This window comes from Ictalurus punctatus, chromosome 4, assembly GCF_001660625.3.
Source record: "Ictalurus punctatus breed USDA103 chromosome 4, Coco_2.0, whole genome shotgun sequence".
Lineage (NCBI taxonomy): Eukaryota > Metazoa > Chordata > Actinopteri > Siluriformes > Ictaluridae > Ictalurus > Ictalurus punctatus.
The window spans coordinates 12,923,108-12,947,042 of NC_071284.1; the positions used below are offsets into that span (position 1 = coordinate 12,923,108).

The 23,935-nt window shown below is 39.4% G+C and overlaps 2 protein-coding genes and 1 non-coding gene across 5 annotated transcripts in view; 1 reads left to right on the forward strand and 2 right to left on the reverse strand.

Moving 5' to 3' along the window:
- Nucleotides 1–185: 185 nt before the first annotated feature.
- On the reverse strand, nt 186–257 carry trnaq-cug (transfer RNA glutamine (anticodon CUG)). Its single transcript has one exon. It is a non-coding gene; the product is annotated as a tRNA-Gln (tRNA).
- A 1,550-nt stretch (nt 258–1,807) lies between these two features.
- rab11a (RAB11a, member RAS oncogene family) lies at nt 1,808–7,884 on the forward strand. Its single transcript, XM_017466560.3, has 5 exons — nt 1,808–1,967; nt 3,319–3,514; nt 4,265–4,458; nt 4,656–4,736; nt 5,379–7,884. Exons 1-5 carry the CDS (start codon nt 1,928–1,930, stop codon nt 5,513–5,515), a joined length of 648 nt encoding a protein of 215 aa, XP_017322049.1. The 5' UTR covers nt 1,808–1,927; the 3' UTR covers nt 5,516–7,884.
- A 267-nt stretch (nt 7,885–8,151) lies between these two features.
- megf11 (multiple EGF-like-domains 11) overlaps nt 8,152–23,935 on the reverse strand; it is a 135,074-nt gene continuing 119,290 nt past the window's right edge. For all 3 annotated transcript variants that reach the window (XM_053677973.1, XM_017466556.3, XM_047154947.2), the window contains 10 exons: nt 21,205–21,333; nt 20,791–20,919; nt 19,618–19,746; nt 19,347–19,475; nt 18,768–19,001; nt 15,574–15,689; nt 15,362–15,416; nt 13,991–14,050; nt 11,234–11,446; nt 8,152–9,904 (listed from right to left, as the gene is read on the reverse strand). In XM_053677973.1, coding sequence (XP_053533948.1) covers nt 9,729–9,904; nt 11,234–11,446; nt 13,991–14,050; nt 15,362–15,416; nt 15,574–15,689; nt 18,768–19,001; nt 19,347–19,475; nt 19,618–19,746; nt 20,791–20,919; nt 21,205–21,333 — 1,370 coding nt within the window. In that variant the 3' untranslated portion in view covers nt 8,152–9,728. The remainder of the gene's footprint in view (nt 9,905–11,233; nt 11,447–13,990; nt 14,051–15,361; nt 15,417–15,573; nt 15,690–18,767; nt 19,002–19,346; nt 19,476–19,617; nt 19,747–20,790; nt 20,920–21,204; nt 21,334–23,935) is intronic.

Below are 23,935 nucleotides of genomic sequence, written 5' to 3' on the forward strand. Positions count from 1 at the left end.
TTGTGGTGAGTTATAAATGGTGCATATCGACAACACATACAGGATAGCTAAAAATCAAACTAAAAATAATAATTGTAATACTACTACTACTACTAATAATAATAATAATAATAATAATAATAATAACAATATTTTTGCCACAGTGTTCCCATATGTTAACGCAGAAAGAAAAAGGAAGCGCTGCTAGGTTCCACCGAGATTTGAACTCGGATCGCTGGATTCAGAGTCCAGAGTGCTAACCATTACACCATGGAACCAGCTGACCGATATCGTCAACGATCAAACTTAAATATATGGTATGTGCCTATTTTGCCTATTTCAATTAGTTTGAATTTGTTTATTTGTTGATGCTAGTTAGCTAACGAATAAAGTAAACCGTCACATTCGAGAGGAAAAATGAACATTAAACTGTGTTGTAACTACTGAATACTCGCTGACAAATAAACACTAAACCTATATATATATATATATATATATTTTTTTTTTCAGGGGCATCTAAAAAAATTACATCGTGGAAAGGTTTATTTTTTTCTTTACACATTACACATTACACAAAGTGAAATGTTTCAAGCCTTTTTTGTTTTAATCTTGACGATTACGGTTTACAGCTCATGTAAATCAGAAATCCAGTATCTCAGAATATTAGAATAAAGAATTTAAAACACAGAAATTACTCTAATCAGCTGATTAACTCAAAACAACTGGGTTATGTTTAGTGATATATATTATATATCTAGATTATATAAAAGTTCCACTTTTTTAAAATTAAATTACGGGGAAAAAATGAACTTCTCATTTTTTGAGATTCACCTCTCTCTCTCCGTGTGTGTGTGTGTGTGTGTGTGTGTGTGTTATTGCACCCCATACCATGTATATGATGGTATGGGGGTGCATTAGTGCCTATGGAATGGGCAGCTTGCACATCTGGAAAGGCCATCAATGCTGAAAGGTATATACAGGTTTTAGAGCAACATATGCTTCCATCCAGATTCCATCCCATATTTATTTCTGAAAGACTCTGCCTCTCTAAGATATTCGTTTTATATCCAATTAACCTAAATAGTTGCAAAATGTTTCTCCAGCTGTTTCTGTTTAGTAATACTTACTTTTTCAGCCTTTTGCTGCCCCCTGTCCCAACATTTTTGAGACGTGTCGAGGCCATGAAATTCAAAATGACCTTATTTTTTTCCTTAAAATTGTATTTCAAGTTTCATTTCCTAAGTTTAAACAGCTGATAGGTTTTCTATGTTCCATTGTGAATAACATTTGGGTTTATCAGATTTGCAAATCATTGCATTGTGTTTATATTTACATTTTACACAGTGTACCAACTTTTTTGGAACTGGGGTTGTAAGTAGACCAGTGTCAAAGCCTTCAATTGAATCCCATAGTCTTTAAACTATGTTGGAGAAAGTTTCAGTTTGTTTGTTTGTTTGCTTGAATCGTTATTCAGTCACTTGCTGTAAGTGCAAGTGTATGCCAAATATTTACTACACCCTGTAAGTAAATTAACAATTCCTACATGAGTCAGCAACAAGAAAAGGGAAGCACAAATAAAAACGGATAAATATATTCGTGATATTTTAATTCACCATTTCAACGCCTTTCTCACATATACACGTACATTTCAGCCTATCGTTTCTCAAACAGCATCAGGAATCACTTAGTGACCATCCTTTCCCCTCTTTTTTTTTTTTTTTTTTTACTGATAGTAGATAGCCATCGCGGAACGATGGCTTTTATTTTGAAATGTAGCGTTTGTTTTGAACCCTTGAATGAAGGCCGCTCGCTTGCTAAATAGTTAGCATGGCTACCGAATTCCACCCAATCTGACTGCAGTGCAGCAGCAGGAAGGACGGAGCGGGCTGTTTCCATTTTAGCTCGAGAAGTCTTTACCTACCATTGTTTAACCTTAATTTCTAGCAAGATGGGAACAAGAGACGACGAGTATGACTACTTGTTTAAAGGTGAATAATATTTAAAGCTGCTAAAAGCTGATATCTTGATTTTTTATTTTTGCAACAGAGCAAGAAAAAAAAGCTAATGTTAGATAAGGCAGGAACTGTACAAAATGTCTTAGCATGCTAGCTGTCTCCGCTTAAGCTAGCTAGCTAGCAGGCAGGCCAAAATGAGCGAGAAATGTTGCTTATTGCTAGCGAAAAACGTTATACGCAAATTACTCAGGTGGCTTTTATAGTTAGAGCAAAAAAAAAAAAAATGGATACCTATATTTTATTTAGCTAAGTGGCTAATGCTACGTATATTAGCGACGCAGTGAGCAAGCATATAATGAGTTTAAGCTGTATGTTAGATATTTCTGTCTCCTCCACCACACCTTGCACTTGATCTCGAAGCAGCGGTGAAACCTACAGAAAAGCCAGTTCGCTTTAACTAACTAGGCAGTGTTGGGTTTATTTTACTGGCAAAGGGAAATACTGACTCGCTTCTTCTAGCTCACAATCAGCGTTTTAGTTTTAAGTAGGAAGACAACACCACGGCGTTAATTTACTCACTAACTAGTTAATGTTTCTCTTCCCTGCCACAAAACAACAACAACAACAACCCAGTAAACGCATGGATATAGACAACCCTAAATATCAGTGTCACGGTTGGCACGCCTGGTGAAGTTACTGTAGCCTTCCACTTTTATAAGTGAACCCTTGGTACCAGGTTTTTAACCACTTATAATTTAACCAAAATTATATCATTTAAAGCTGTCATAAAAAGAACACCATTGTTGTCATCCTTGTGTCCCTTAACATGGGCATTTAGGGGAGTTTATTGCCATTTTACCATTTTCACCTTTGTTCAGGTGGAAAAATGAGGTTAGGAAAGTGTTAATCATTAAAGGCAACTCAAATGTCACCTCCAATAGCTGCCTTTTTAATTTGTTATATAGTTTGATATAGTGCTTTTTTACTGTTTTGGTGTTACAGCTGGGTTCTTCACCACTGCAGATATGCCCAAAATCTTAATTGAGCTATAAATGTGGGAATTAATTAGCGTGAGTTGCACCAATCCCACTATTTCTAGTTTCCTAATGGATTTCCAATGATACTGTTTAATACCACTATAATACTGATTTTATGTTCAAATGAAGTCAACATCTCTCTCACATGCAAACACACAGCAGACAGAGTGGATCTGATCTAAAAATGTGCCAGATCTGATTAAATTTGAATCCAGCATTTCAAGGTAGTATAGTATGGGTTCTGATATGAATATTCGTTGTTTGCTCAGTATACCCTTACTTGTGTTTAGAGCAGAATGTTGAACACTTTTTAATATATATTTATTTTATTTCATTTTATTTTGAAGTGGTTCTGATTGGAGACTCTGGCGTGGGGAAGAGTAACCTTCTGTCCCGTTTCACCCGCAACGAGTTCAACCTGGAAAGCAAAAGCACCATTGGAGTTGAATTTGCTACTCGCAGCATTCAGGTGGATGGGAAGACCGTAAAAGCCCAGATATGGGATACGGCTGGGCAAGAACGCTACAGAGCCATCACCTCAGCGTAAGAACACATCACCACTCTTGCACAAAGCTCAGGCCAGTGCCAGGTTGAAGAAGCTACTGAATCAGTCAACCATTACATCTCCGATGCTTAATCACATTAACTTTAGGCCATACACTTTGACCATACCATTCCTGTAAGATTATGTGCATCGTTCTGTTTAAAGCAGGTGTATACTAGCTTTGTGGATGAGCTGTATTCATTTGGCAATCACTCATAATGCAGTACACAAATGTACTTGTCTTCAGGGCTTTGTCCAAGAACAGTACTTTGACAGATCTCACTGTTTGTCTAGAAGATTATAATTTTGCAATTCTAGACCTGCCATTCAATAGCTCATAGTGATGGCTAATATGCTTCAATAAAACTTATGATTTGACATGATTTTATGTGGTTTTTCATTGTGGGGGGGAATTATAAGTTGAAAGTGTATCACAAGCACTTTTAGACCACTGACCAACTTCATTGTTACAGTCCCAAGTCATTTATTTGATGTTAAAATATGACAAGCCCCCCCTCCCCCCCTTTTTCTGTGCTGAATAATTTTTATTTTCTGTCATTTTCATATGTCAAATTATTGTACCATTCATCTTGTAGCTTTCACTGATTTGTTAAGAAAAATGCCTCATATTGTTTTCTGGAAAACCCATTATCAAACCTAAATATTGTGTATTTAAAATGTTGTGGGCCGCATTAACCTCTGAGCTACTGCTGGACAGGTAGAGAATGCCCTTTATTTTTGGTTTAAAGGTATTACCGTGGTGCTGTGGGGGCTCTGCTGGTGTACGACATTGCCAAGCATCTGACCTATGAGAATGTGGAGCGCTGGCTGAAGGAGCTGAGGGACCATGCAGACAGTAACATTGTTATCATGCTGGTTGGCAACAAAAGTGACCTGCGCCATCTCCGGGCTGTGCCCACTGATGAGGCACGCGCATTCGCAGGTCAGGGTCAAGAACTGGTGTATTGCTGCTCTCCTTCCTGTTACTAACTGTTTATTCAGGATACTAGTTTAAATTATTTTTTTTTTGGACAATTCAAGTGTGAAGGCTGTATTTTTAGGAACCTTGTGTTCTTTTGAAGTGGATTACTGGAGTCTTGAAATCCGTTCTCAGTGAAAAAACGTTCTTTGTCTCTGCAGAGAAGAATGGGTTGTCTTTCCTGGAGACATCAGCTCTGGATTCCACCAATGTGGAGACAGCCTTTCAGACCATCCTGACTGGTGAGTGGGCTCTGAGTGCAGGCGCTGTTGTCGTGTCTATTTGGTTTCTTATATACTGTCAGATTGAGGCCAAATCATATTTGGCTAGAAACCAGAGGGAAAAAAATGTTTGTGCAGAACTTCATGCAGATGAGCTTGAGAAAATGTGTGTGTGGGCTAAAGGCTGATTGGTTTTTGGTCGAAGGCCATTCCCTTATGAATGACTAATCAAAGGACTGACCTTGCTGGGGTGGGTCCATTAAGTTCCTCCAGCTTGACGTGACTGTAATAAAAAAAAGCTTCCTGCCTCTGTTGCAGCTTTGTTTGTCAGCCTAGCCTTATTTCCTTTCTGCAATGTAAGCTGAAAGAAGTTTACATTTTTAAAGGCCATCAGATATAACATGGTAATTACATTACCTCAGGCATACTGCAATGTTTATGGCTAAGACTGAATAAAAGGTGTAATGAATTCAAATTTTCCATCTCAGCACAGAAGGGCTTTTTTTTTTATCTATGCAGATATACAGATATATCTATGCGCACACTGATGCGAACCTCCATAAGCTAAATAAAATGATCCAAAAATAGTTCGTGTTTTAATAATCATAACTAATGACCTTCATAGACAATCCCATACCTTACAAGCTGATGGTTATCTTACAGAAATCTACCGCATCGTGTCCCAGAAACAGATGTCGGACCGCCGGGATAACGACATATCGCCCAGCAACAACGTGGTGTCCATCCAGGTGCAGCCCACTGAGAATAAGCCAAAAATGCAGTGTTGCCAGAACATCTAGCCCTGTCTATGACCTCCTTTTCCTGCAAAGCCCACCTGCAGAAAAGCCCCCATCCCCCCCCACCCCACCCCCCTACCCCCCTTCTTAAAGACTGCTTTGGTTCAGAGGCGCAGCTGCACGCTTGGGCTAGAGCACAGAAGCTGTGTTTCCAAACCTCAGATCTCAAAAGGGTTACCACCTGCGCTCTGGACTAACATTATGTTGTTGTTGTTTTTTTTTTTTTTTTTTTCCTGCCATGGTAGGCTTTTTTTATTGCAAAATTTGAATAATCAGTTGTGCTGATCTTCATGGAAACGTCTTAATATATTATTTCATTTGCGAACAGTGTGAGGTTTGTTCATGGCCGTGTCTTGCGCAGCTGGCCCGTGTTTGTGTCTGAACTTGTCCTAAGATTAGACACTGGCATTAAGGAGGTGTTACTGTTTGCTGTATTTAGAGAGTTTGGATACTAGATGTTAAACTAGCATTAGGCCCCAGAGATCGATGACCTCCCAACTTTAGCTATTGCTGTGTGTATGCAAATGCTTCACTTTGCATGAAAACCTAAATACCATCTTAGGAGCACTCCTATTATTGTATTTTCGACAGTATCTGAGCGGATAGCGTAACAAATCAGTCCTGATTTGTTGTGGCTCCTGTGGTCTGTATAGTAGAATATGCTTGCATGCTTTATCAGAACTCTGGAAAGAGGAGTAGGAAGATCTTTGGTACAGAGAACCCCACAGACATGACTCCTCACACTGACATCGTGTTCCTCATGCTGCTGCAGTTTCAATTCATCCTGTGCATTTCTTGTAGAGTAGTGCTTTTAGTGCCTTTCTCAGTGGAATGTCACACAGGGAAGCCTTTTTTTTTTTTTTTTTTTTTTTTTTTGGGCACGTGTGCTCACACTGTGTGGGCTTTTTCCTCCTGCTCTTCACAGCAGTGCTGTGAGGCCTTCATCACATGATCTGCAGTGCTAAAATGGTAGTATTCATCAATTATGACTGCTGCCTTGTTTTTTTTTCTTGATGTTTTTGCCCTCTGATGTCACATCTCTTTTTGGTTCTTTTAGCCAGGTTAAACAACCAGTTTAAATTGTTCAGAAACGATGATTGATTGCAAAAATTGAGGGGAAAAAAAAGTCAATTCAAAAACATTTGAGCTTAGACTTTGGCAGTCAGTGCGGGTAGCTGTTTAAACAGCACTGAAACACTATAAAGATTTCTGTAGTATAGTTTATATAATAAATGAGGACCGATCTTAAAATACAAGTGTCAAACAAACTTTCCATTCAGTGTACCACTCTCCTTAGTCAAGAAAAAGTATAGCTAGACCACTGCACACATGACATAACTGATGATTGTAGGCTGGAGCTTTTTTATATTTTTTGCACCAAACACACTATTTCTTTCCTTATCTAACCCACACTACATGTTAATTCTTTAGTATTTATTCTACAATAGCCAACTGATCTATTGTTTTGTGCCTATTATGTAAGACTCCTGAAATGTTAGGACAGTACTATGTTTCTGATCAAAATAAATTAAGAATGTATCATGTAGCCCAGTATAATCATGTTGTGATTGTAAAAGCAAGCATTCCTATGATTCAGCAAATGTGGGGAACATCATAAACTGCTAATCATGTTTGCACCATGGCTACCTAAGGAATAATATTGTGTGTAAAATAGAAATGATAGTGAGGACAATATGCATGATCTATTCTGGTATATCCTTAAAACCCATACACCCTGTCTGTTGCACTTAAATGTTAAGAGAATTCTCCCTAAAGCTAGGTGCTCTTACGAGACCTCTTTGGGTAAGGAAGGGAAACTCCCTTGTAATAGCTGGTATAATAATGCAAAATAAAAAGTGTGTGTGTGTGTGTGTGTAGGTCTGAACCTCTTGACAGCTTTTCACAAAATCAGTCATAGTGAATTCAGTATGAACATTTGCAATATGGCAGTCTAAAGCAGAATAGAATAGTTGTAAAGAAAATTGTATACCTATCAAGTTGGACACTGTCTTTCTCTATGCATTCTGTGACTATATGGTATTGGGCCTTCCTCTAAACTGGCCCTTGGGACCCTGATACTAATCATGTAACTGACTGGTAGAGGGCTAAAGGGCAGTGCCAATGATGTATGGGTACAGATGGCACAGCTATGCCCAGCCTAAGCACTGCACATAGCTGGTTTGTCTTATGTTTATCTGAATATTGATGTTCTGTCAGCTCTCTTTCACATATTGCCTCATTTGTTTTGTCTGTGCTGTACTGTGATTTTTTTTTTTTTTTTTTTTTTAGTATTAGCATTACAACATACTATTACTCTATCCACTGTAATTCAAATTTCAGAGTGACAAATAAAATTACAGTTAAGTGAGTAATTTAGGAAATTTGTGATGAATGTTTTGTGATGCACTGAATTATGTTAAATGAATTTTATGTTTTGTTTTTGTAATAAGGGCCTTTGTTATTCTTCCTAATCAGTGTTTTTGGTTAAATCATTAGCCATTTACTTCAGACTGCCTCATTTCATTTCCTGAGTAATCAGTGGTCATATCCCTAATCATGAAACAATGTAGAAATGGTTAAATCCCTCAGGTAAAGAGAATTAGCTCATCTACAACATATCATGGATGTGAGGGCTACTGTTAAATTAAACCTATTCTCTGTAAGCTTTATTTTGAATGAAATGACACAAAGATCAAACCAGTTTTGTTTCACAAACAGGCTTAAAGCACACCAACTTGCTGCGTATTGGTGGATAAACTGCACTTTTGTCCCTGTGTGTGATTGTCTGCAGGTTATTGCTTTAGTGAAGGGAATTTAGCCACATTTAGAACACTGCACAAAACAAAACAAAAGCAAGCAGAATTACCAAATTGAACTTCATATGAAACAAGATTCAGGAAATGTCTCCAAACAGTATGTAGGTGATCACTGCCCACTGTAATGCATCTACTTGGACACAAAAGATAACTTACATTGTGTATTGCTAATGTGCATGAGTGGTACAGTCACAAGAAATTAATTAGGCATCATTTGATATAATTTGCTCATGCTAAATTGTTTTCTATTTAAACTTTACACCTTTATGGGAAACAAAACTGCTATTTCCTCAAATAAATTACAAAAACCCCCACAAAAAAGCTCTCTTAAGATCCAGCCACTGGGATTTTAAGAATATAAACAGAAATAACAGTATATATTTACTAAAAAACAAACAAAAAAAAAAACAACCAAAGAATAGTAACATTATAGTATACTGTCTTGAATACACATTCACATGACATCACACCTGCAAACTTGATATATAGCCATCCATAAATGTTTCTGGATGAAACAGCAGTTTAATATAGACTAGTGGATTTAAGGACAGTGTACAGTTTATATCAAGCTGCTCTTTGTCTCATAAATCTTTTATAAAGAGCTGTGCACCACCTCAGCAGATTTTAAAATACTTTATGTAATGTTTAAAGAATTATACTCATATGGTCATGAAGAAAAAAGTATGGTTCTCAAAAACTCATTTTGGTAATTGTCTTTATACAGTAAAAACTAAATGGTTTTACTATTTAACCATTTACTTACTATTAAGCCATGCTTACTCACTAAGGTCTTTTCAGTTCTCTTAAATAGCCAAGGTTAGCAGTGATACTTCACCTGTAGGTGACAGTATCCATTGGCTCTGATTAGATGGCCAGGGTCAGTCCCTGACTGCTTTAGGGGACAGGTGATTGGGTCAACTTCTCACCTGCTTAAGCTACTGACCATCGAATCACTGAGACTACGTTCCTCTACCTACAACTGAAGACAGCTCATTTGTATGGAAACTCTTCAACACAAGAGTGCCGTGATAGTCTGGTAGTCTGCTGCCATATACACAATTAGATACAGAATACAGGTTTTGTTTTGTTTTTCTTCTCAGTCCCCAGTCCGGCCTTCTTAATGAAATCCTTTTAGCTTCAAGGGAACCGAATGAAGAGAAGTGAGTAGTTGCTAATATCTTTACAGTTCTCTGTACAATCCTTTCTTATCCATCTGTTGTCCCACACACACACACAGACTAATACCAATCCAGCAAAACTCTATTTATCTTCTTATACATCTGTGTGTGTATGTGGGAAAGGGATGGAAAGATGTGATAAGATAAAAACATAGACAGGAGGAGGTCCTGCAGAAGCAGGTGGTGCTTGCTGTAGTGTAGAGGTAGACTCAGGGCTGGGCTTTACAGCAGGGAGCTGGGGGGGCTCTCAGGGGGTGGTGGGGTGTGTGTGGGGCTGTGGCGCATGGGCAGGATGTCGTAGTGGCTGGGGATGTGGCTGTTCCGAGGAAGGTCATAAGGGTTCTGAGAGAAACCAGTCGCCAGGCCATTGGGTCCCTGTAGGACACTCACTGTGGGTTCTAATAGAGAATGCAGGTAAAATCTTAGTTAAATATCTTTGAGTATACAAACACACGTACATACATTATAGGTGCACTTTATAGATTTGCACAATTACTGACTGTAGCCCATTTCTTGCTGTGCAGTTTGTTAACCCACCTCTCCCCCATCGATCAGTAGAAAGGGATATATTCTTTTCAGTTTCTGATAAGACTGCTCTTGGCTGGATATTTTTGGTTGGTGGACCATTCTCATATGAGGTGTTTAAGGGTATTGTCATCAATTTGGCCTGAACATTGGAATACAATTCAGTCAAAAAAGCAGTTGTGCGGTCAGGCACTGATGCTGAATGAGAAGGTCTGGCTTGCAATCAACGTTCCAATTCATGCCAAAGGTGTTCAGTGGGGTTGAGGTCAGGGCTCTGTGCCCTTCCTGAAACTGTTGCCACAAAATTGGAAGCATACAATTGTCTAAAATGTCTTTGTATGCTGTAGCATTAATATTACCCTTCACTGGAACTAAGCAGCCTAGCCCAAACAATTATCCAACCGCTACCACATTTTACTGTTAGCATTATGCATTTCAGTAGGCAGTGCACAGTGATCTTAAACTTGTGTGCAGCTGCCTGGCCATGAAATTCCCATGGCTTGATTTTACGTACCGGTTAGCAATAGTTGTGGCTGAAACACTTGAACTCAATAATTAGGAGGGGTGTCCGCATACTGATGGCAAAATAGTGTACAAAGAAATCAGAACAAATATTTTCTTATTGAATAATTATGCTTACAGTTTAATAATACATAGGATAGTTCTTCATTTCTCCTTCAGAAAACTTTGTATTAAAATTACGTGCATATACTGTATCATTTGTGTTTGAATGCCTCCATACATGTACGAGGCATTCTGTCTCTCCACCCATAATAACCCTTTCTCCACTATCACAAAACCTGTAACAGGAAGTAATGTGACAAGATGAACCACTCATGGTATTTGGTGTACAGTGCTTCCACACAGGGTCATCTCATGGTGCTCCCATGATGGCTGGGGTACAGGTTGGCAGAAACAGATTTGTAGTGTATAGCAACAGCTTGGATACAGTCAGTAACAGTATACCCACAAAGTGAACCTAAATGGTACACTTACTTTTCTTTACTGAATTTCCACTCTCTAGCAACACAGAAATGACCAAAAAAAAGGTTTCAAAGTTACCACTGAGCAATACTTGTATTTGAAATATTTTATGTATATTTTGTATAACATCCTGTGGATGCAACAGAAAGCAAAAAATTGGCTTTAGAAATAACATTACCTGACTGCATTTCTGAAGCCCTTCCTCATATCTAACTCACCCATGTCATAGATGTTCCTGGTTGCAGAGGTACGGGTGGTAGTGTTAGTGCTGGTGCAGAAGGCCAGGTCCCTGTGTGCAGGAGACTTCATTTCCACATAGCTGCTCTCTGTGTGCTTGCAGGTCAGACCTGGTGGGTCCCGGATAGTGGCATATGGATTCTCACTGTTCAAAGAGCACGAGCTGGAGCTGCACATGGATGGCTTGATGTAGTCTGCAGACCACATAGAAGCAGATACTGTATATAAATTCGGTACCAGCAGAACTAGATGAGGAAAACAGAGTTCATGAGTCTTTCAGGTTATCTTTAGTAAGATTAATGCTGTGCAAACACACTATGTAAAAACAGCATTATTTAGTACTATGCAGCTTTTGATGTAACCCTAGTCGCAGTGTCTAGGGCAGATAAGAACATCTTATGTGGACTAGCCAATCTGCAACATCCTAGAGGAGAGTCTTGTTAAAATTCAGGGGAGAGAATTGCATTACACCCTCTAGCATACAGCCATGCACGTTATCTGCAGCTAAAGCAGGGGGGAGGGTGAAAGTGCTGAGCATGGAAGCGTGTGTAGCAGTGTAGGTGTGCATTCCAAACAATTGGTTATTGAATAGCTGGTGGCTATACTGATTAATCCAAAACAGATAAATTTAGACACACTAGAAACATTATCAGAAGAGGCAATCCGATATAGACACGGAGCGTTACCAAGAACACTTTTATAAACATTTTCAATTCCAGCAAATTGATAAAAAGGCTGCTGATTATCAAAAATCACATATATTCTATTAGTACAAAAACAGATTATTATTGGCCAAGTAAGCAAGGGCTTTCAGGGTCAGCAGCCAAACTCTTGAAAGTTGATCCAGTCTCACCTATAGCGGCTCCCTTTGTTAGGCTGTTTACAACAGAATTGAGACAACACTGGACCTAGGAGATCAATTTAAGGAGCTGTGAGTGTGTGTGTGTCTCTCTGTGTTTGTCTGTCTGTCTGTCTGGAGGCTGAGGTTGTGATGAGGGTAGAGATCAGATTAATTGCAGACCCACAAACAGCAGTGAGATGGGTAAGGGCTCATGGCCTTAAGTGGTTGCTTTGGGCTGTCAGAAAGGTCTTGATGTAACTGACCAGCACAGAGAACAAGCATCAGAAAGCTAAAGGACAAAGTATAACTTTATCTTCCTGTTTCCTGTGAATAAATATATACAGAATGAAATGAGAGGTTGGAGACCCTTGCACAGGGATGTCCAAGTGCCTTTAAATTCTAAGATCAAACCACATGGTTTTGGTTCTGACCAAACATGCTGATTTTGTTCATTTAGTTTTGGCTTGTATGTTTTGGATCATAAGCACATACGTTCTTTCTCCACATTTTGTCATTTCTATCACTTTGGCAGAGGTTCATCTTGGTTCCAGAACTTTTATGGCTCATCTCTGTATTTCTTTGTGAATTCCAATCTGGCTTTCTGATTCTTACTGCTGATGAGTAGTTTGCATTTTGTGGTATGGCCTCTATGTTTCTGTACTTGAAGTCTTCTTCCACCCCTGCCCTGTGGAAATTGTTGGTGATGTCACCGACTGTTGTTTTGGGGGATTTCAATCATGTTGATTTGATGTCACTTGCTGAACTCAATTCAATTTAATTTTATTTAAATAGCACTTTTAACAATGGACATTGTCACAAAGCAGCTTAACGGAAATCCGGATATAAAACTGCAATAAATAAATATCCCTAACGAGCAAGCCAGTGGCGATGGTGGCAAGTAAAAACGTCCTGAGATGATAAGAGGAAGAAACCTTGAGAGGACACTGGATAGTGTGATTATAAATAATGTATTTTCTATAACTGTACACTATAGCATCAAAAAGTACAAATTGTATTAACAGGAACTTGAGTATGAGCTTCATTAGAGTTTTAACTTTAAGTCTATGGTATCAAACTGAAGTTATTAACTATTCAATGACGGAGACTTGAGTGTAAACTGTTCTTAGCAATTGTAGTCTATAGGCTATCCAAGGAAGAACATCCACAGCCATCTTCAGGGTGTCTGCATGGTACCATCAACAATAATCTAATGGCAAATTCGAGGTGGTGATGAATGTTTCCTGAGTAGGAATTATGAGTTGCAGCAGTGTTTTCTTTTGGCTTTTTCTATATGGAAGTTAAGAGTTACGACCTTTAGTGGAAGAATGTATTAAAAAATGTTTTAGGGTGATTCTCCCTGTCCCTGGCAGGGGGTCCAGGGGTTCATGTGTATCCGGGAACATGGGTAACTCCTGTTTTTCGCAGTATGCTCATGTGTCCAGTTCCTACCAAATTTTTAACTGGTTCCAGTCTTCTGAAGCTTACTTATTATGATCTTGATTGTGCATATTGTTATTTTTAATTACATTTAAGCACTATTCTATCTCTATTATCTGACAGTTCAACAACCATTGGTCTCCTTTTTGTTGAAAACTCTTGGTGATGGATGATAAGGGTATTTTACATGTGTGAAATCTCATAATGGGTTTCTCAAGAGACAAATTTTTAAACATGCATTTTTTCCTAAGAAAGATATTTTCATTTATCTTAAAAGTTCCTTTAATGTGCAAATATATTTCCCACAGATAAAATACTGTTATTTAAAAAAAATATATTTATGAGAATGATTTTTGTTTGTTTTAATGAAAAAAGTAAATGTTTGCATGTAATGTTTATTTCATACAATCATGTTTGCCCATGCCAGATTTTCTGAAATTGTGCACCCCAGGGTTATTACCTTTAGCAACTTGAGTGGTCTTGTTGTCTTGCAGTGTCAGTGTATCCTCTCGTGTCACACCTAATTCAGTAAAACACATACAAACAGAAATATGTATGCTTAGAAATGTTCATGTTGTAAATAGTAATACACAATTTAATTTTATACTCAACAAACAGGTTGTAAACTGGAAAGCCTGATTCAATGTGTTTACCAAATGTACGGAACAGATGATGAGGATCAGGTAGTAGACAACATCACACTGAGGAGGGAAAGCTGTCTGATTTACAATTCTCTTGATATCCTTGCTCAAAACAATTTACCCAGGAAAAGAGGATAACTTCAGTGATCACCCAGGTAGTAATGTTACAAAATGTTCAAGGTGATGTTAAGAATGTAAACTTAAGTGCACTTAACATACTGTAAGCAGGAAGCAACTGATAAAAGCTGTGTGAGTATTTCCATTGCCTCCTGTTACCAGAGTAAAAGCTATCTGCAGAAACATGATTACAAATTGGTTATCAGCCATCAGCAAATTCTAAAGTGCCCTGTGTTTATCCTTTATTCAGCTCTGTTTACAGTTTTGGTGGCCGTGTAATTGTTATCCACAAAAAGAAATGAACTCTGGACTGAAAATTTATTGTCCATGGGTGAATACTGGAAAATGAAGCAAGGTATAGGACTAGGAAATAGGACTTCATTTAGAAAACTAAACAATTCGGAGGAAGTTCAATTAATTACATTTTACAGTTCAATAAAACCACTATACAGAATATGATGTCATGTTTAACTGAGGTTAGGAAAACTCAGTGTCTTGCTGTCCAAGTCTGTAATTTCAGGTAGTGTAATCTTACTTCCTCTATGGAAACTGATGGAAAACCCAACCCAGAGACTAAATCCTCTGCCTCCTGCCTCTTTCATGCTGCTGCAGGCTTATCATCTGTCCCACACTCAGACATATCAGGTTGAGAAGCCTGAAATGATGGGCACAGAACTAATGTGTTTCCTCCTCTCTTGTTCATGGTGACCCTGGGGAATGTAGACTGAGTAGGACCTTTTGTTTGTGTGTGTGAGAGAGTACCAACAGTGAGGACCTATTAAAGCCACAGCAGGGAAAAGCCACATGCTAGGGCTGGAAGCTTTTCTAGTACAAAACATTTGCCATCAGCAGTCACTACTCAGCAGGATGATGGGCCCCTGCTTATTCTACAGTGCCTGGACAGCAGCTAGTGTATGTAGATATGGAAAAGTCACTTAATTTTTTGTAGGTAGTAGGCAGAACTTGGTGACGTAATTTGTTTTAGAAATTATATGAGCATATCTGCATGTGTCAAACTCTCATGTAGTAATTACAACAGGATATAAAAAGAGATGAAGAGCATAGACACTAACCAAGGTCATTCAGATTGCAATACGCTCTCCATTCTGAGTTGCTCCTATCCCCCTTCTGTGTGAAACAAAATACGTCACGGTTAAAAGATGTTAATTACGTTCAAGGCTTGTTTTTGTAGTTATGTGAAAGGTCATGTGTGGGTAATTGGTTTGTGTGTGTGTGTGTGTGTGTGTGTGTGTGTGTGTGTGTGTGTGTATGTAGAGGTGCTTGCCTTCAGAGTTAGAGTGCCATCCAGATTGTTAGTGTTGGAGGAGGGAATGTTGCACTGGGCCACAGTGTGGTAGCTGGGGTTGGAGAAACACTGGCCACTGTTACTCTGAGATGTGTCTGATTGAAAGAGAACACATTTATAAGGCCCTAATTTTGATCATAGCACAAGCGCAAAAAATAAAACAAGATCATGACATATATTCTCTGCATTTTCCTCATAATATGCGTAGGTAGTAACCTGGTGACAGGTGGCACTAAGATGCTGAGTTAGAATAAATTATGATCAAGAGGTATGATTAGGCATGCCGCAGTGATATCTGATCAAATCAGTGCTTCCTATTTCTTTTAAAAACCAAATGAGCGCAATGTAGTGCAGTAATCATTTCATAAAGGCATATAATTAGAATTTCACTGATGGACATATCAATATCTTAGGGCTATCATCAATATCTCAGTGGTAACCACCTGGCTAAAATAAATTTTGTGTTTGATGTATATTAATATGTTCTAAGCATATTTCTTCAGCCTATATCCAGCATCGGCTGGCATATTCCATTTTCTCTAGCTACAACTGGGTTGTTTATTTTAATTTGTAGCCTATTTAAGTTGAAGTATGTTTATGTAGATAGTGTACAGTGGTGCCTGAAAGTTTGTGAAACCTTTAGAATCCCCATACAGCAATAACTGAAACTTCCTGTAACTGTTTATCAGTCCTGCACAACTCTGGGATGTGGTTGGGTTTCCTCACATGAACTGTTGCTTCAGGTTCTTCAATAACATTTCTATTGGATTAAGGTCGGAACTTTGACTTGGCCATTCGAAAACATTAACTTTATTCTTCTTTAACCATTCTTTGGTAGAACGACTTGGGTGCTTAGGATCGTTGTTTTGCTGCATGACACCACTTTCTCTTGAGATTCAGATTACGGACTGCTGTTCTTATATTTTCCTTTAGAAATTGCTGGTATAATTCAGAATTAATTGTTCCATCAATGATGGCAAGTCGTCCTGGCCCAGATGCAGCAAAACAGGCCCACCCGATGATACCACCACCACCACGTTTCACAGATGGGATAAGGTTCTTTTACTGGAATGCAGAAAGTTACAAACTTTCAAGCAGCACTCAACATCCAAAAATCTGGTTGTAATAAAAGGACGTTTATATCTGTGCTTGAGAAGACCCTGCATCTGTCCTAATAGTGTGTCTTTGTGGATGGATAAACTGCTTAAAAAACCATCACTTAACCCTGCTGTGGTTGACAACTACAGACCTGTTTCCCTCCTTCCTTTTCTTTCCAAAACTCTTGAAAGAGCCGTTTTTAATCAACTCTCCACAGAATTTTCTCACACAGAACAACCTCCTGGACACCAAGCAGTCTGGCTTCAAGAGCAACCACTCCACAGAGACTGCTCTGCTTTCCGTCACTGAAGCCTTACGACTAGCAAGCGCAACCTCTAGATCATCTGTCCTCATCCTACTCAACCTCTTTGCTGCTTTCGACACTCTGAACCATCAGATCCTCCTGTCAAGTCTCTCGAGCCTGGGCATCACCGGAACGGTTCTGCGCAGGGTGGAATCCTATCTCTCTGACAGATCCTTCAAGGTATCATGGAGGGGAGGTATTTCTGAAACTCAGCAACTCACAACTGGCATTCCACAGGGGTCAGTTCTGGGTCCACTGCTCTTTTCTATCTACACTACATCTCTAGGGCAGGTGATTGAGTCTCATGGCTTCTCATATCATTGCTATGCTGATGACACCCAGCTCTATTTATCCTTCCAGCCTGACGATCCATCTGTCTCTGCACGCATCTCTGCTTGCCTGACGGACATCCCGGGCTGGATGAGGAAACACCACCTTAAGCTCAACCTGGCAAAATCTGAGCTTCTCGTCCTCCCAGCCTGTCCCTCTATCAACCACAACCTCACTGTACAGCTCGGCTCAACCACACTCAAGCCAACCAGGACGGCCAGGAACCTTGGGGTGATTCTCGATGACAGCTTGATCTTTACAGACCACATCTCAACAACTGCACGGTCCTGTAGGCTCATCCTGTACAACATCAAGAAAATCAGACCCTACCTCACTGAACAGACTACACAGATACTAGTCCAGGCTCTTGTTATCTCAAAACTGGACTACTGCAACTCACTACTCTCGGGCCTCCCGGCCAGCTCCATCAAACCCCTTCAAATGATTCAGAATGCATCCCTCTTCATCTCCCTCCACTGGCTTCCTGTAGCCGCCCGCATCAAATTCAAGGTCTTGATGCTCACCTACAAGACCTTGTCTGGAACAGCACCCCCCTACCCCAACTCTCTCCTGAAGGCTTACGTTCCCTCACGTAATCTACGATCAATCAACGACCGACGCTTAGTAGTACCTACTCAGTGTGGCTCAAGGCCCTTTCAAGAACATTCAAACTAACTTTTCCTTAGTGATGGAATGAACTTCCAACCTCAATCTGGACCGCAGAATCTCTCACCATCTTCAAGAAACAGCTAAAGACCCACCTCTTCCATGAACACCTAACCAACCAATAAAATAAATAAATAAATAAATTTACTCTGGAACTTACACCTCTACTCTGCACACTTTGCTTCTTCCGAAACTCAATTAACGGATCTTGTATGGTAGCACTACTTGTATTGTTCTCTGTTTGATATATCGCTTTGCTTGTATTTTCTCATTTGTAAGTCGCTTTGGATAAAAGCATCTGCTAAATGAATAAATGTAATGTAAATGTAAATGTATAAAAACACAGATGCCAATTTTACATAACACCTCCTGTTATACCACCCTGCTCAGATGTGCAGGTAGATTTATTTCTGACCAAGAAAATAGCAACTGGGTGAAATGAGAAACAAAATTGGCTTAGGTCCACTAAATTAGCAATGCAAAGGTGTTATACCACTATACTTATACCACTGTATAAGTAGGTGTTATACCACTATATACTCATAATACAACCCAAAATGCCCAGCCGTCTTTAGTCCTTAACAGTGACTGTTTATTATTTTCCTCTCTCTGAACTCGAAAATGCAGCTCTTGCAAAATGCAAAATCCAATCTCACTACAAACACAGAGGCTTAGTTGTCCTGCACAGAACAAGAGATCCAGCACACTGACAGAAAGAGGTCTTGATATAACCTCCACATTGGATTTTCATGCTTTATCGATACAACTGTCTCACCAGAGAGTGAGTAGTCAGTGTTGGTGATGTGCAGGGCTGGTGTGTAGGACACACTCGGCATGTCCTGACCCTTCTCCCTCTGCCTCTGTCTGTACCACACAAACAGGCTAAGCATGGCCATGATGATGAGGAGTAGGAAGATGATGCCCATGACGGCACCAGCTGACTGGCGCTCGGAGCTCAGGGCTGGACTGATCTTAGTGTAGGGATTCAGCTCCTCCATCATCAAGGCCGCTAACACACACACACACACAAATTGAATGTGTTTATATGTGTTTTCTCTGTATTTGAAGCAACTAGAAAATAACAGTGCATGGATGAGAGAGAAATGGAGAGTGAGAGATAATTTTCACATTTGACGTTTTCATACATTTACACAGTATACCAAAGTAACATGTACAAAAGCAAATTATTTAATGAAGAAAAGGAAGAAAAATTAAACCCACCCCAAATATTTAGTGCCATTTAGGCTATTATTCAAAACTAATGAATGTCACAACATTATGTGTGTATATGAGACATACATTTTGAATAAGAACCTAACAGCACCATGAGTGTATGAGGGAGCAATGTGATTACCCTGGTCACAGCGAATTCCTTTGTATCCAGGACTGCAGTAACAGGTTCCAGTCACGTAGTCACAGGTGGCATTGTTCAAGCACTCACACAGCTGCTGACAGCCATAGCCAAAAGTCCCAGGAGGACACTCTGCAAACAGAGTACACAGAGCTAATAGGCAGAGCTCGGGCACTACAGATATGGCTCACTCACACACTCTCACCCAACACTACAGCAGAATTACTCCATAAATTCCCTAACAAACAGACTCACAATACAGAACAGAACTCACTTTGCTCGCAGCTGCTACCAATGAAGCCTGTGCGACAGGTACACTGGCCCGTGATGTGCTCACAGTCTGCTCCATTCTGACAGCGGCACACCTCAGCACAGTCACGCCCATAGAAGCCTGATGGACATCCTGAACAAGTGACAGAAAGAGTAAGGTACTGGGTCACTGTGAGCCCCCAGAACAGCTTCAATGCTCTTTGCCATTAATGCTACAATTCTCTGGAACTGTACTGGAGGTATGAACACCATTCTTCTATGGATGGAGAGTGCTGTCTAACACATTGGTTCAAACTCTCTGCATGTTTACTTGGGTTGAGATATGTGATTGTGAAGGTGATAGCATATGACTTACACTTTTTATTCTCAAAACAATTCAGCAAGCCCTAGTACCCTTTGGATGGGTACATTGTTATCCTGGAAGAGACCACTGCAATCAGGATAGAGAAGCTTCAGCAAATGATAAAGGTGATCACTCAGTCAGCGACCCTATGGGGTCTATGAGGGCCGTATGTGGGCAAGAGGACAGTAACCATGCTAGCAAAATGATTCCCAAAGAAGAGAGCCACCGGTTTTCCTTTAATTTGGCACTTCTCTGTACACACAAAGTCCACACAGCAAGGACACTAAGCTAATGAGCCCATTGGAGAAAAACATTGCAGAAAAAGACAAACGGATTTCATCATCCTTCAAGTAAAACGAAGCACACACCACTGTTCATATGAAAAAACGAATGAAGACCAACTGGGAACAAACAAAAATTACTTAATATTATACCAATGATTAATTGAGTCCACAAGCTGACACAAAATGCTGTGGTTAAGATATTTGTTAGTACCATGTGAATGCTGTTTTACAGTAAAACACCATTTATTGTGACATGAGAGTGGTGAGATCTTAATAAGATCTGTGCTTCATATGAAAAATCCATTTATACCTCAAGATCATTCCAATCATAATATATTTATAAGATAATACACAACTGTTTCCTTTTTTCTATATAACAACTAGTGTGCTTTTACTGCAATGCCAGCAGGTGCCACTGTTTGACTGTGACCAATGCATAATGGTTGAGTGTGTGTGGGTGAGTGTGAGAGAGAGAGAGAGAGAGAGAGAGAGAGAGAGAGAGAGAGAGAGAGAAGAATGAGAAAAAGAGAGAAGAGAGAATGAGGCTCACGCTGTGTGCAGTAAAGGCCCGTCCAGCCAGGGCTGCACCTGCACTCCCCATCATAGGCACTACACTGGGCTCCGTTGTGACAGTTGCATGAGTTGAGGCAGTCAGGACCCCACTGCCCTATAGGACATGCTGCAGATGCCAGACACACCATCACAGTTGGGTCTCTTAAACACATATTTACAAGTTCCCATTCCCACAATCCTCATAAAATATCAAGTGTTCTATGCCACACACAGCAAATAAACATGTACAAAGTGTGGGCATGTGCATATATAAATGTTTGTATAACTATAATCACATGAGAATGAAGAAGAAAGAAAATGAGACAGAGATGGGAGAACGGGGAGAGAAGAAAAAAGCAGAGAGCTGACAGAATGACAGAGAGGAAATTCAGAGGGGTTAATTGATTCATACCCTGTGAGCAGTCATCTCCAATCCAGCCGGGGAGGCACTGGCAGGAGCCGTCAATAGGGTTGCACGTGCCGTTGTTCATGCAGAGACACACTTCAGCACAAGCTTTCCCATACCTGCCACTGGGACACACTGCCAAAGACACAACACACTCAGCACACTGCACTCAAGTATAACACTGAGCTGTGAAGTATAATTTACTAGTATAAAGCAGCACAAAAGTAAAGCCTCTTTGCCGACTATCATCATGGGGAAAACCAAAGTACATTTGACATGAAACATTTTAAAAAATGGTGTTAACATAAGACTATATTTTTAAACTCAAAATATGCACATGGTTAATTTTATATATTAACATTTTAAAGGTCCCAATAATGCTTGGGTTCACCATATATATGCGCACATACACATGCATGCACACACACACCATTTCATTTGGAAATCAAGGTCCCAGAGTCTGGAGGAAGAGTGGAAAGGCACAGAATACAAGTTGCTTAAAAGTCAATGCAGCCGTCTACCAGGAGATGGTGATTTCCTTTTCCAGCAGGACTCGGCACCTGCCCACAGTGCCAAAACTACTAGTAACTGGTTTGCTGACCATGGTATTAGTGTGCTTGATTGGCCAGCCAACTCGCCTAACCTAAACCCCATAGAGAATCTAGGAGAGACACCAGACCCAACAATACAGACGAGCTGAAGGCCACTATCGAAGCAACCTGGGTTTCCATAGCACCTCAGCAGTGCCACAGGCTGCCTGCCTCCATGCCACGCCGCATTGATGCAGTAACTCGGGGAGCCCCGACCAAGTATTGAATGCATAAATTAACATACCTTTCAGAAGGTCGACATTTCTGTGTTATAAGTTCTTTATTCTAATATTTTGTGATACTGGATTTTTGATTTCCATGAGCTGTAAGCCATAATCATCAAGATTAAAACTAAAAAAAATATTTTTTGACATGTACCTGCGCATATATATATATATATATATATATATATATATATATATATATATATATATATATATATATATATATATATACACACATACATACACACACACACACTAAGGAAAAGTCATAGGCACATCCAAAGAAATTCTATGAAGTAAAAATGCCTTTAAAAATAATGAATTGACACATTTGTACATGAAAAAGTCCACTATTAAAAACAGTGAATAGTAATATACTAAACAAAGTTAATATTAAGTATAACAACCCTTAAAAAAACAACCCTTAAAAATGCATCAGTCATCTCAGGTACACTTTGTGCAGTTTTATAAGGAAATCAGCTGGTAAGTTTTTCTGAGCATCTTGAAGAATCTGTCAAAGTTCTTCTGGAGGTTCTGACCATCCTACCTGTTTCTGTTTTTGCAGATAAACCAGGACAAACTTCATTATGATTTTTGTCTAAAAAGTGGTGTATTGTGTAATATGTTGCTTTCTTTATTGCCACACAAACACTTTCCTGAAACTTTTTTTTTTTTTTTTTTGAAAAAGTAATGTTTGCGGAAAATTCTTTTTTCTTGACTCAATAATGCAGAACTCATAAAATAAACATTTAAGACAAATTTTGTATTTAAAAAAAAATTAGGGTGCCTAAGACTTTTGCACAGTATGCACACACTTTTAAATGCCCATTACAGTTTAAAAATAAATGTGTTTTCCTGCATCAACGTAATCTACATAAACCTGAAGTGCAGAACCCACTTTTCGGAGGGCTACCAAACTTAATTTAACATGCATCTGAACATTATCTCTATGCATGTGAACTATGAAGCCATATTTGTAAGTAAACTTCACCAGGTGGTAGATTTCACTGCAGTGATAGAACAGTAAATTATCCAAAACTATCAGCACAACCACGCTTAACTCTTCATGCGCTACATTAATCCAGGTGACATTTCTGAGAGCCAGGGCATTTGATGATAGAGAATGAAGGAGTGAGTGATATGGATTCAAAGCCTGTTTGAGCAGACCATGCACATCTATCAGACTCCCCATTTATCCATCTGTGGTTATTCACCATGCACAAGAACAAAGACGACTGATGTGCCATGGAATTAAAATTAGAGCTTGTGTACATTTTTAATAAAACGAATATTTCAGCTGCCTTCAGACATTTGACTCATTTAGAGATTTCATTTCAGATTAAAGTTCCATTGAGTCTTCTCGTTTCTTTTGAGGGAGAAAGACAGGGGAGTTTAATCAGGTACATACAGCAAAATATTTGCCCCCTTACCGAAGACAAGGAGAGAAAGCAGTAGCTGGTAAACAGACGCATGTGCTGTGTAGGAAATATGGGATGGCACAGAGGAATCAGATAAGGTGTCTCCTTTAAAGAAAAGTTCAAATTAAATCTTTGTGACAGAGGCTTATTTTAATAATCATATCTCCACGGACCTCCTTCCTTAAGAAACAGCCTCTTTCAACTCCCTCAAAGCAGACTCTTATTAGCTATAGAGACTCACTCCTTCTTGTTTCAGGGGTATAGTCTCCTCTTCTCAGCATCATCCTTCTGCCTGTCAAAGCTTTATTAGAACTCTCATGGACACATTACTGTAGAGCTGGACAGCTGAGGACACCAACTCTGACTGAACTACAGTTCTCATGTGCCCTACCTCTCTTCCAGTAATTATGATCTAGACAAATTAACCCAGTTTTTTTTCTAGGCCTCTTTCCCAGAGTCTATCCTTTTTTCTGCTTTAACATATTAAACATTTATTCATGAGACA